Source organism: Scheffersomyces xylosifermentans (genome assembly GCF_036884685.1).
Source record: "Scheffersomyces xylosifermentans strain CBS 12540 chromosome Unknown RJT20scaffold_3, whole genome shotgun sequence".
NCBI lineage: Eukaryota > Fungi > Ascomycota > Pichiomycetes > Serinales > Debaryomycetaceae > Scheffersomyces > Scheffersomyces xylosifermentans.
In genome coordinates this window covers 268,636-280,301 of record NW_027042941.1, presented here as the reverse complement: position 1 = coordinate 280,301, position 11,666 = coordinate 268,636, and the positions used below count along the sequence as shown (strand labels likewise).

Here is an 11,666-nt window from a genome sequence, read left to right as displayed (position 1 = left end):
GGCGCTGTTGCAACCATATCTTCACAAGGAACGCGAAACCCGGTCTCCAAGGCAATCACTTGTCTTTTCGGGACGGCTCCTATTGGGAAGGATTTATGCAGTTATATGGTATTATGGCCCCCGAAGCGAACTAAATAGACAGTTCCAAGGATCCCTAATGTTGCTACTATTATTTGTAATATGTTAGGTAGAAGCTCAGATCCGGCAATTCAGCTCTGAGATTATTTTTCGTATATGCCAGTTAGCACTTTCAACATTCGTCGTATCATTGCTGTGGTACATGAAAATTAGCCCTCCCAGCATTGCAAGATTCAACCACGACGGGGCACCATCGCCGGATTGTACGAGGTTAAAATCTGCAACAGGTCCGCGGCAAAGCTCCCGAATTCTTACCTTAAACCAGCCCTTGGCATAAACCTAACCATGTATCCACAAAAGCACCGCCTTCTACTGACCGATGATACATTCTCTCTGGAGGATATCCCCTCCTAAAACGAACCGACATCTCCATGATGGCGATCTCAGCGCTACCATTTCAAATACTTTCAGTTATATCACGTGATACCCTTTGATTGATCACGTGACTCCATTATGAACTTTTCATATTTTTCATTCTGAAGAGTTTCATTATATGAATGTAAATGGTTTTAGATGAAGAAGAATAGTCATCTTTTGGAGCCATTAGAGCTAAAAGTAAGTGTAGTCGAGTCAAATGTCGGAAATTGTAGCTAAGGAAATAATTTACTGTGAAGTTTGCAGTTATCCACCGGAATACTGTGAGTTTGGAGTGTCATTTAAGCGTTGTAAAGAATGGCTTCTTGAGGCTCATCCTGACTTGTACGAGAAACTCTACAGTGACGATGCGCTTGCTTCAAAGGTTTCAACGTTGTCCGTAGAAAGAGAGGAGAAAATCTCCCAGGATCTTGCCAAGAAGCAATTGAAAGAGGAAGCCAAGCAAGAAAGAGAATTGCAGAAGAAGCTTGCTTCTAAGGTGCTCATCAAGCGTATCGAACGTAACCGTAGAAAGCATATTATCTCGATCTCCGGATTGGAAGTTTTCAACATTGATATGAAGAAATTGTCTAAGACATTTGCTTCGAAGTTTGCTACCGGTGCTAGTGTAATAAAAAACGCTGAGAAAAAGGAGGAGATTTTGGTCCAGGGTGATGTGAGTGATGAAGCCAAGGATTATATTGAGAAGCTCTTGGAAGAGAAGGGTTTGAATGGTGTAGAAGTCGAGCAGATTGACGAGAAGAAGAAGAAGAAACCGACTACTCCAGTAGTTGCGTAATAGGAGAAATGGGTACTTGTTTATTTATTAGGAAATATTGTTGTATATAGAAGAATGTAGATACTAATATATTGGAGTTAAGACTTAAATGTAAATTGACTAAATAATGAAATGATTCGTAAATGAGGTTGAACAAAATATATGAAGGACGTCGGAAGAGACTTTTATACGGATTAAAAGATCCACTACAATTGCTATAATACTCTTTCCAAATTAGAAATATACCTATATTATAAATTTACACTATAAATAATATACACTTTGGTATTATGATACAAAAGAGGCCGATCGTGAATAATTAGGTGAAAGCACCATTGCGTGCAATCAAAGAAGGTTTAGACATACCTTATCATTTCGGTAGTGGAGTCATTAGACTGTAAATGAATGTTGATGAGATTTGTTGAATGTTGATTATTCATTAGACCAACTGAACATGCTCACATTCATAGACAGTCGGGGGTTGTTTTCGTTAAGCTACTTGTTCATAATTCTCATAGCGTGTCTGTTATGAGAGCAACTTCGATATACTAGGAACCTTGTCCCCAGTGTCATCGGACACAGGCGACTTTTCGCTAGAACTGGTGGTCAACGATTTAATTGAGGGCAACCGAATGCTCTCGTCACGTTTGGAGCCATCGCTAATAGACAAACTGTTGAAAGCTGTCGTGTGTTGGTCATTAGCAGAAGCCAGAGAACTTGTCCCAGGCAGACCACTAGAACCGCTACGTGAATTGTATAAGCTCTCGTTGAAGAGAACGGGTGATTTATCTTTAGACAATGTCCTTAAATCTGTAGAGCTTGAGCTCTTATTAGTAGTGGCAGCGCTTATTGGAGGCAATGAGATTTCCTCGCTCTTCATATTGATATGAGAGGATACTATGGAGGTGCTATCTTGAATTGCCCTGGTAGCAGCTAACGTAGCTGAAACCGGATTAGATGTGATTGGTGTAATTGAAGGAACAGCACTCGGTGGAGAGATCATCTGTGGCTGTTTCTGTACTGGTGGAGGAGGTTGTGGTACTGATACAGGAACTGGTTGAAGATGCTGAACGTTTCCTAGTGCTGACGTAGTAGGAGGTCCTTGCACAGGGGGCCCTTGGACTATCTGAATGGGTATTCCTTGCTGTTGAGGAGCCAATGCTGTAGTATAAACGACATTTCCATTAGCTATCACTGGTTGGAGTGGAACTGTCACAAGTGGACCATAAGGAGACTGAATTACGGCCTCTCCTGGCGGTGGACCACCCTGAAGCATCAGATATCCATTTGGTGGAACTGTAACTGTGTGGTAGACTGGTTGTACCTGTCCTTGATGTGTGGCTATTTGAAGTGTCGGTGGGCTATTATTGGAAGAGCTATTCTTTAAGAGATTATCAGATGGAGAGTTCGATGTGGTGTTATTCTCCGACAGCGAGTCCTTGTCTTTCTTCAATGGTTGGTCCATCTTATCCTTGCGTAAATTCTGATTATATTGAGCCATTCTGAGTGCATTTCGACCAGAAGAGTCGAGGTTCAAGTATGCACAATGGAGTTTTCCTTTAAGACAATTAAGACATGCTGGTAAAGTCTCATCACACTTGATACGCCTTTTCTTACAGGTTCCACATCCAAGGTGGGAGTTTCTATGCTTCCGGCGCGAGTTCTTCTTCTTCTTACTCACTGATCCACCGCTCGAGTCCTTGGAGCCCATATTCATGTTATTGTTGTTCATATTAGCATTATTGTTATTCGTGTTGACCATATCCTGAACGTTCGGTAACGAGTCTGAAATCGAAGGCAAGTACGAGTTGAGCGATTGCTGCATGGTCGAGAGCGGCGGTAGAGTGGGCGGTAGCTGTTGTGATAACGCTATTTGCTGTAAGTGATGTTGTTGTGATTGCATGGCTTGTTGTTGAGAGATTTGGTTATTGAGATGTTGTTGTTGCTGTTGTTGTTGATGGTGATGTTCTTGTTGTAGTTGTACCTGATGTTGATATCGTTGCTGCTGGTGAAGATGTTGCAAGTGAGCTTGCTGTTGTTGCTGCTGTTGCTGCTGCTGTTGCTGTTGTTCTTCCTGCTGGGAATTCTTATTGGGCGGAGCAGGGTTCTTTAAGGCTGTATCAAATATGTCCATATTCTGACAATACAATAAGAGTGCAATTCTGTGTGTTAATCGCTTTTTTCCACTAGAGACGAATCGGTGAGATGAGTTCAAGTTGAAGGCGTAGCAATTATGATGTTGAAGAATCGATACAGTGACAAGGTTGAATGATGTGGCTGACAAACAGTAAAAATCGACAGAAAGCTGGGCAAAGTTTTCGTGCAGTCGATTAATTCATGTAACAGAAACGATATTAGGATGTGGTTGTTCACAGATATCACCAATTCAAGTTTATATCGGTATCGATAACACTTTATTCGACTCGAAACGAGGCGAGGTGAAATGAACGGTTGAAAAGACTATAATAATACAAGTCTACAGCGGAACAATTGAGCTGTAGATGGGGCTCGGCGGTTCAATGGTGCTAGACGGTCAGTGTGGCAGTTGTTGTTGTGATTTGAACGGTTCTTTTTGCTGCTATTGTTTGGAAATATTGTTATAGCAGAACCGAAACTAGGATATGGTAGTTATTGGCTATTAAAGCTGTACAGAACAGACACAAATGCCGATTTCTGGATTACAGCGTTAGTGAAAACCAACGGGAGTTCAAGTACCTGTTGAATAGGGGCTTGAAGCGCTAGAAGCAAGCAAGATAACGTCAAATGGAACTACGTATTCAATGGCTTCTCTAGGCAACATAGGACGAAGATAAAGTCTTGATAAAACACTGAATCCACAGCGGTTCCGAACGGTGGTAGCGACGGCGGAGGCTAACTAACGACGGCTGCTGGTGGCGACAGCGAGTTTGTAGGAGATTTACTATCGAAACGGCGCAAAAGTCCCAGTTATAACGGTCACTGTTCAATGGCACTCAAGCGGTTACGGAAACTGACTTAGATTCGGAATCTTCTGGTTTGTGGTGAAGAATTGTTTGTTTTGTAATACGAATTCTCACAGATTTCGACACTACGATAAACGGGTTCGGGGGCCTCTGAAATTTACGGTCCTTACTGGTTGCAACCAAACGGTATATTTATGGTTTTGGAAAAGAAAACCACTGACAAGAACTCAGCTCAATTCCATATAGGTTTGTAAAACTGTTAAGAGAGACCCGGATAGCTCCCTGCACACAGGCGATGACGGGTGTTTTGCAGGAGGAGTAGAAAAACAGACAAATGGACAGAGACAAGACAAGACAAAGAAAAAAAAAAAGGACAAAAAACAAAAGAAAAAGAAAGACATAAGTGAGAGAAACGAGACAGAGAGATGGAGTGAGTAGTTGTGTCGACAGGAGTCGGCAGGAGCCGTGAATATGGTGTATGGTGGAAAGAGCTTAAAGGAGATGAAATAGACTGAGGGAGTGTAGGGGAGGCCGGGAACAATGGGAAAGGTTAAGTATGGGAACAATGAAGGAAGCAGGAAGTAAGACGTAGGACGTAGGACGTAGGACGTAGGACGTAGGAAGTGGGAAATAGGAAGTAGGAAGTACACAGGTTGAGTGGAGATGGCTCCTTTGGAGTATGGCTATTTGGGCTTTTAGTCTGTGGTTTGGCGTAAGAGCATAAACCGTAAAAAAAAAAACTACTGGGGAACGGACCGAAGCGCATGGATAGCAGGAATTCAAGAAAGTCCACAAAATATATGCGGTGGTCAATGCAGACGTCACTAGAAAATATCATGGGCACGAAGAAAAATATCAGGATAATAAGCTGCAGGCCAAAAAAAGAAAAGCCATTGCGGGTGTAAAAAACGAGATTGAAGGTAATTTACGAAACCGGCTGGGGGTTGTGAGTGATCGGTGGTAGGGGCTCTGGTCCTACGGTAGAAGAACTTCACCATTGGTTGCATTTCCTCAGGCGGTAGAGGTTAGACGCATGTGCCATCAAACTGGGCACTGGTGCGAGTTGCGAATTTCATCAAAAATACGTCCGCAATGGCCTAGGAACTTGGTTTAGCCACTGAACATTTATGTAGGATCGTATATTTTTGTCGGATTTTTTTTTTCATCTTGCTGTGGGGTGAAGGGGGTGAAAATTTGCGGCTATGTAGTGAGTCAAGACACTTTTCAATGTCACAACTGAAGTCGAATCAAATCGTATAGATATACACTCACCGGTTGAAATCGGCGTCAACCCACTGGGTGAACCATTATACTACAATCAAACCCAGACGACGACATCTGCCACCGTAGTTGGGCCCAACTAACCCATCTGATTTTTTGTCGGACACAGGCTGCGGAATATCGTTCGAATGCTCGCAAAAAAAAGGTACCGAGAAAAACATACACATACGACGAAAGTAACAAAAACGATTAGCTTTTCAGATTATGAACCCTAAATTGTGGATGGTTAAACAATAGAACTATTTCCCGACATCAATGGCGCTGCTGAATCCGAAGATCAAACGAAATTGTCCCTGGAGTCGTTTATCGAATTAAACGGTTGGTTGCATTTACTGTCACGTGACTTGAAGCCGGTGGCCGCTTTTGGATCCTCGAGGCTGTATTATTTGAGATTCTCCATTGTTTCACCAGAACAATCAGTACACGGTTCTTGAATAATTTAGCTTAAAAATGCCCTTTCGAAACAGAAGAACCATGATGTCATTGACCTCACGCCTCGTCACCTTTTATTGATATAGTAGAACCCCAAACACCCGTTCCATACATCGCTGTTTGCATATGATACGGTTCTAATGATTTGCTATAGTTTACATGAGAAGGATAGCGACAAAAAAACTATATGCACGATTTATCCTGCAAAATGACCGAATAATATATCAAGAAGGTGGGTGAGATCTACAGTGGTTGTCTTATCGGGACGAAACTTCCACAGCTTATCTAGCAGAGACAATAGATACATCTTTTGTCTTTATTTGGTGATATCAGAAGAGCGTCTATTAACAAGCGCCGGGGGACCAGGGCACAATTAGCGAGTGTGAAATAGTCTTATGTTATGAAATTAAGAGCACATTCGGCCACCAATACGGCCCCTCGTATTTCGCTAGACACAGTCTTATTTTGGATCAAAGGGTTGCAACTCCATACGATCAGATGAAAGTTTAAAATAATATCAATCACTTCCTCTTCGGGGCTATGCGCAGACAATATCCTTCTCTAGACAAAGAGACTACAGGACGAGGATGTAGTCCTTCAAAATGTAGGTACAGTTTGAAAAAACATATTATACTGTCTGATGTCGTATTGTGCGGTTATAAAAATATATGTAGGTGGATTACTACTAGATAGACTGAAATGCCAGAGGGATCATGTTGCATAAGAGTGTATATCAAAGAATTGTGGAAAAGGAACATGACCTTAGTCATTTATCAATAGCACGTTCAAAGGAACCACTCACTTAGGTCGAATATGTCTGATATACTTGACCAATCCTTTGTGTAGCATCGGTCTGTTACGGGTGTGCCATGATTCACTATTTTTGTGTTGGGCTTACTGGATATGCACTAAGAAGGCACAAAAAGAAAAACACTAATCCTAATGTTAGACCTGTATGAACCAAAAAAGTGACAGGGACCTACAAGACGACCCTGCTTGAGAGACCTAGTCGAACATAACACAGCACAGATCTTCTTGAAGGAAGAACACCGAGTTTTCCAGAGAAAAGATCTCAATTTATAACGTTCTCTCGCTTTCTTCAGGTCATCATTTTCGTTATAGCTAGGCTCAAAACACTCTCGAGGCCTTTATTCTTCATAATCTTTTCTTCTTTATTTTGTGATTCTACTATTGACCCGTATTTTTGTATGTTGTGCAGATTGCCCGACAGCATCTTACTCTAAATTCCCCCCTCATCCCGAAATGAGACTATTTCCGCATTCGACCGAGGTGAATTTGTATACGCATACATTTCTTTTTGTAATTCTTCTGACGTCATAGCGCTTATTCGAGACTAATTTTAATTTTTATAATTTAAAACCCGATTCGATCAAATTTCCGGAATATGTCACGTGATATATTTTACCGAGCCGGTTCATCTTTCATCAGGTAAAATTTCACTTCTATCTTTAGATGGTAATGTGGAAAGTGACTAATAAGCAATGTCTGGCGAAATAATAATAGTTCAAGATTCAGATGATGGTACAGAGAAAGACAATCGCCTAAGCATAGAAAATGCAACTTTTTGTGGTTTGCAGAATGCTGCTGTAGAAAGATTTCAAGGTGCGATGAGCTCAGAAAGCAAATGCGATGACATTGAATCAGAGAGTGGTAGTAGAATTGAAACTCAGGAAATGGAAGAAGAGAGCGGGACAACTGCTATAGAAGGTGATATGAAAGTGGCCGAGGGCAATTCCATTGCTACATCGGCTGCTCAAATGGTCTCGACTAGAGCCAAAACGAGGAAACCTCAGACCGAAGACGAATTTCAAAGTCAATTGGAGCAGTTTCGTAAATCAGGGCCTAAATTGAATACTTCCGAATGGTTGTATGAAGATTTGCATTTACTAGATAACAATATGAAGATTGACCGTGTCAAAATGTTGCACGCGGTTGAAAAAGCTTATTATATGAGAGATTATGATAAGTGCAAAGAACTCATCGAAGTGGCAGAGAAGGTTTTTGAAATTGTAGACGAGAACCAAGCCAAAGAGGAATGGGATCAGAGTGGAAAGAAGATTAAAAAGAGTGCAAAGTTGGAAAGACATGTTATAGATTTATTGCACATAAAAGAAAAGGTTTACGACAGGCAAACAAGCGAGGCGTCTTGAAGTATTTAATCTCTGGTTGATGCTATCGCTACGAAGCAAATCTAAAAAGACCGAACGGTCATATCACACTTAGAAATCTAACGAAATCATGAATTATTAATAACTAATGTACATATATTTATAAAGTAAATAACTAGAGATACTGGAATTGCCTTCGGATGTGACGTAGTATCATTTTATCTATTCTCTTTGGAGCCATATCCTCAATTCAACGTAACTAACCATTCGTTTCTTGTAAATGGTCTCTTCGTCATCTTCATCTTCGCTATCACTGGCATTTTCATTTATTTTGAACTCGTCCAAGACTTCTACACTTCCTGTAAAGACGTCCACTTTGTAATTTTCTTCGAAATGTACTCCCAAAGATAATGTCTTCTCCATGGCCTTGCCCATTCCTTTCACTACAATGTATTTAACCTTTTTATAATCACCTCCTTGGTACTTGTTTGTCGATTTTTTGTTGATTTTCTTGTTAAACTTATCCAAAGACCTCTGTATCTGCTTCACAGCCGATATAAAAGGCGTCTTTGACTTGACTAGAAAAGTAGTTTCCCGTTCTATGACCAGAACCAACTTCGTATTGGCACTATGCTTGATATGTTTACCGTTAATTCTACTCTGTTTTGCTATTTTTAACGACATATTAATTCTTCCACTTTTTAAACCTATATTTTACAATTTCTACTATTCTATCACCCACTTTTTCCTTACTTTCACGTCTTCTTCGAATGTTCATTTCTTCTATTTCTTCATGACATTTGCAATTTCCTTTATGGTTGGTTTCTGCATCCCTGCCGCAGTAATGTTTGAGATTTTTCAAGTCTCTTCAAAAAAATTCATTTTACGAGATTGAATTATTGATGTTAATGAATGATAAATGAGGTTGTAGTTACCATTTTAGAGAGTGTTGGGATAGAAAATACAGAATAAATTGGGGAAAATAGATTATATAATTGTCGTATTGAATTGCTTGTATAAAAATTTAGGTTTAAAGGTTGAAAAATTGAGTAAATCTTCGTCTATCTATATATCTTTTCTCTAACAAGACACGTACAGAAGACGTGTCGATGTTTTCATCTCCAGACAAATGCTCTAGGAAGCGACGCGTGGATGACGTGCACAACGATGACGACAGCGAATTCGGTAATGGCTGGTCATCTCAGAGCTCTGAATGGTCACAATCGCCTTCCAACGAATCAAAACGGTTACAACAGCACAGAATTCATTCGGAAATACATACGCATACCATACAAGTCATGATGAACGCACAACTCGAGCTTCAACGACGAGAACGAGAGCATCGCCATGAAGATGGCGAGCAAGCTGTAGAAGAGCAGCTGCATTCACCCGAAGCTCTGGAAGCCTCAGGGACATTCCGCCAAAAGCCCTTTTGGCCGTCGTTCAAAACTTCATCATGAGCCGAAATAGAGTACCAATAGTATCAAGGGTCAATAGTGGTGTTATAGCTAATAAATGACTGATAATGCTTTAAACATCTCAATTAAAGGAAATCACACGTAATTGATTAATGAATGTACCAATATCTTGCACCACATCGTGGGCTTTTGAAATCCTTGTAAAATTCTCCATACTGTTTGATTTTGAACAACAATCCTATTAATATCCTCTGAGTCCTGATAATTAATATGCATTGCTCTAAAATCTTTAATTGAGCTGCCCTCATGTAGAAGTACAATGATGCGGTCTTGCTCCTGGGTACCTTAATGATAATCCAAGCCAAGTGTTTCATGCCCAGACATAAAGAATGTGACAGTCTGCATGGCGATCATCGCTTTTCAACATTGACTGCTTTAGAGAACCTTATCTTATGTACTCCGAAGTATGTTGGATGGGTTGTTTTATTTAAAGCTCATCAAGAAAGTGATTTACATTCTTCCATTTTCAAGATGTGTGTTTCTCGAATTACACTCATTCTTGGAGATGTCCCATTGAGGAAAACTGATGTAAATGACAATTGGCTAAGAGAAATTATTAAATAAATATACAAATGAATACTAAACTATTCCTTTTCTTTACGGTAGATTTCTCCTACAGATCAAGAAATCCTTCCCGTGAATTCAACACCACTATAGATAAGTACTCTCAATGTTCTCCCAATATTGTGATCTTAAGCAACGATCGCAAGTAAACAACTTTACAGGCCAGGGCCATTAGATTTACTTTACACGATGTGCAACTACTGAGTAAGAGCTATGGCTCTATCATTATGAAGAGGAGGGCATTCTAAGGTCAATAACTGTGGAATATTGCATCTTCAGGTTGCACACTAATGGGTGCAAAAAAATACTAAAAGCTCTGAACTTACTCCTTCGGTCTGGGTGGGAGTCACCTAGTGAGCAACACACCATTTCTACCACAAGTTGTACAGGCAAGATCAAATGTGATTCGAGTCACGAGTGAATTACATAGATAACTAGCCCCAAAAACCATAACAACAACCTGAACTCTATACGGGATGGGTATGTGCTGCTGCAATATTCAAAACGAAATGGGTGTGCGGCAAAGCGAACAGCCGATGCATTCGTGTGTGCCCATTTTCGGCCGCATATATTATAGAAGTGACACTGGTGCAAAATATGCAGACATTTTTTAGTAATAATATATCTACGACTGCACGGTGATACCAAGGATTTATCAAACAATAAGGGAGGTGCGAGATCTCGGGGTCTTGTCGGCACGTAAAAATCTCCTATTTCAATCTGCCGTATTTTCATACACTCCGTATAATGTTTTTGGTAGATAAGCTTTACCAAATTATTACTATACTCCACTTCCATATCAAGGAATGTAGACAAGAGTTAGTTTTATGGGTTCGCTATAAAGGAAGCGATACTAAGCACATGAATTTTGTGAGTGTGTCTATACTTTAAAATGTATTGTATAATGGCAATTCTTGTTGGTAGTCAAGCACAAATCCACACATTTTCGTAAAAAGTGAACAAGATAAGCTCCTTGAAACAAAGTCGTAAATAAGATTTCTCCTCAATTTGCAGAGAAAAAAGCTATACCGAGGGTTAAGATTTCCAATGAGATTTCTTGCCAAAATCATGGCCGTACCATTGTTAATTGCGTTTGGATATGATGGTTGCAGATACATCCAAGAGGCGAACATAGAAGTCAAATGATGTAGGGTCTTAACACTAAGGATCTTATGACTGTAAATCTCCTGATCTCTAGTTGAAAAGCACGGTTTAATGCCAAAGCGATGCATATGTGTGAGTTTCAGACCATATTCTTTGTTTAACGGCCCAAGCATTCTTGTTCTAGCGTTTACGACCCCTCCCATGAAAGCTTGACTTTTTATTCTCTAGTTTTAACTTTCTTGGTGGATCGATAAGTTGATGCAAATATTTTCACCCAAATCGTCTCAGACTTTTCCTGAGATATTTGATCGATTTGACTTGCCTCAAGATCTCTTCGCCAGCATCTTCGACTGCTATTATAAGAATTCGCTAATATTTTAAACACAATCCCATAATTGTTCGACCGATTTGCGAGCTAGCTTAGCTTACCTGTACAACAAAATCTTAATAAAATACGATCTTCGGA

At 40.2% G+C, this 11,666-nt stretch overlaps 5 protein-coding genes across 5 annotated transcripts; 3 read left to right on the top strand and 2 right to left on the bottom strand. All coding sequences in view use genetic code 12, as the record gives it.

Annotated features, from left to right (window-relative positions):
* The first annotated feature begins 543 nt into the window (after positions 1–543).
* Positions 544–1,445, top strand: RJT20DRAFT_126738 (uncharacterized protein). The gene has a single exon (XM_064916819.1). It carries the CDS (start codon positions 713–715, stop codon positions 1,289–1,291), a length of 579 nt encoding a protein of 192 aa, XP_064774771.1. The 5' UTR covers positions 544–712; the 3' UTR covers positions 1,292–1,445.
* A 50-nt stretch (positions 1,446–1,495) lies between these two features.
* Positions 1,496–3,904, bottom strand: ZCF21 (Zcf21p). Its single transcript, XM_064919734.1, has one exon. It carries the CDS (start codon positions 3,402–3,404, stop codon positions 1,797–1,799), a length of 1,608 nt encoding a protein of 535 aa, XP_064774770.1. The 5' UTR covers positions 3,405–3,904; the 3' UTR covers positions 1,496–1,796.
* A 3,510-nt stretch (positions 3,905–7,414) lies between these two features.
* Positions 7,415–8,208, top strand: RJT20DRAFT_126735 (uncharacterized protein). Its single transcript, XM_064916818.1, has one exon. It carries the CDS (start codon positions 7,428–7,430, stop codon positions 8,094–8,096), a length of 669 nt encoding a protein of 222 aa, XP_064774769.1. The 5' UTR covers positions 7,415–7,427; the 3' UTR covers positions 8,097–8,208.
* Positions 8,209–8,973, bottom strand: RJT20DRAFT_126734 (ribonuclease P/MRP protein subunit). Its single transcript, XM_064916817.1, has one exon. It carries the CDS (start codon positions 8,736–8,738, stop codon positions 8,277–8,279), a length of 462 nt encoding a protein of 153 aa, XP_064774768.1. The 5' UTR covers positions 8,739–8,973; the 3' UTR covers positions 8,209–8,276.
* Positions 8,970–9,667, top strand: RJT20DRAFT_33657 (uncharacterized protein). The gene has a single exon (XM_064919733.1). The coding sequence runs from the start codon at positions 9,164–9,166 to the stop codon at positions 9,512–9,514; it is 351 nt and encodes a 116-aa protein (XP_064774767.1). The 5' UTR covers positions 8,970–9,163; the 3' UTR covers positions 9,515–9,667.
* Positions 9,668–11,666: the final 1,999 nt, after the last annotated feature.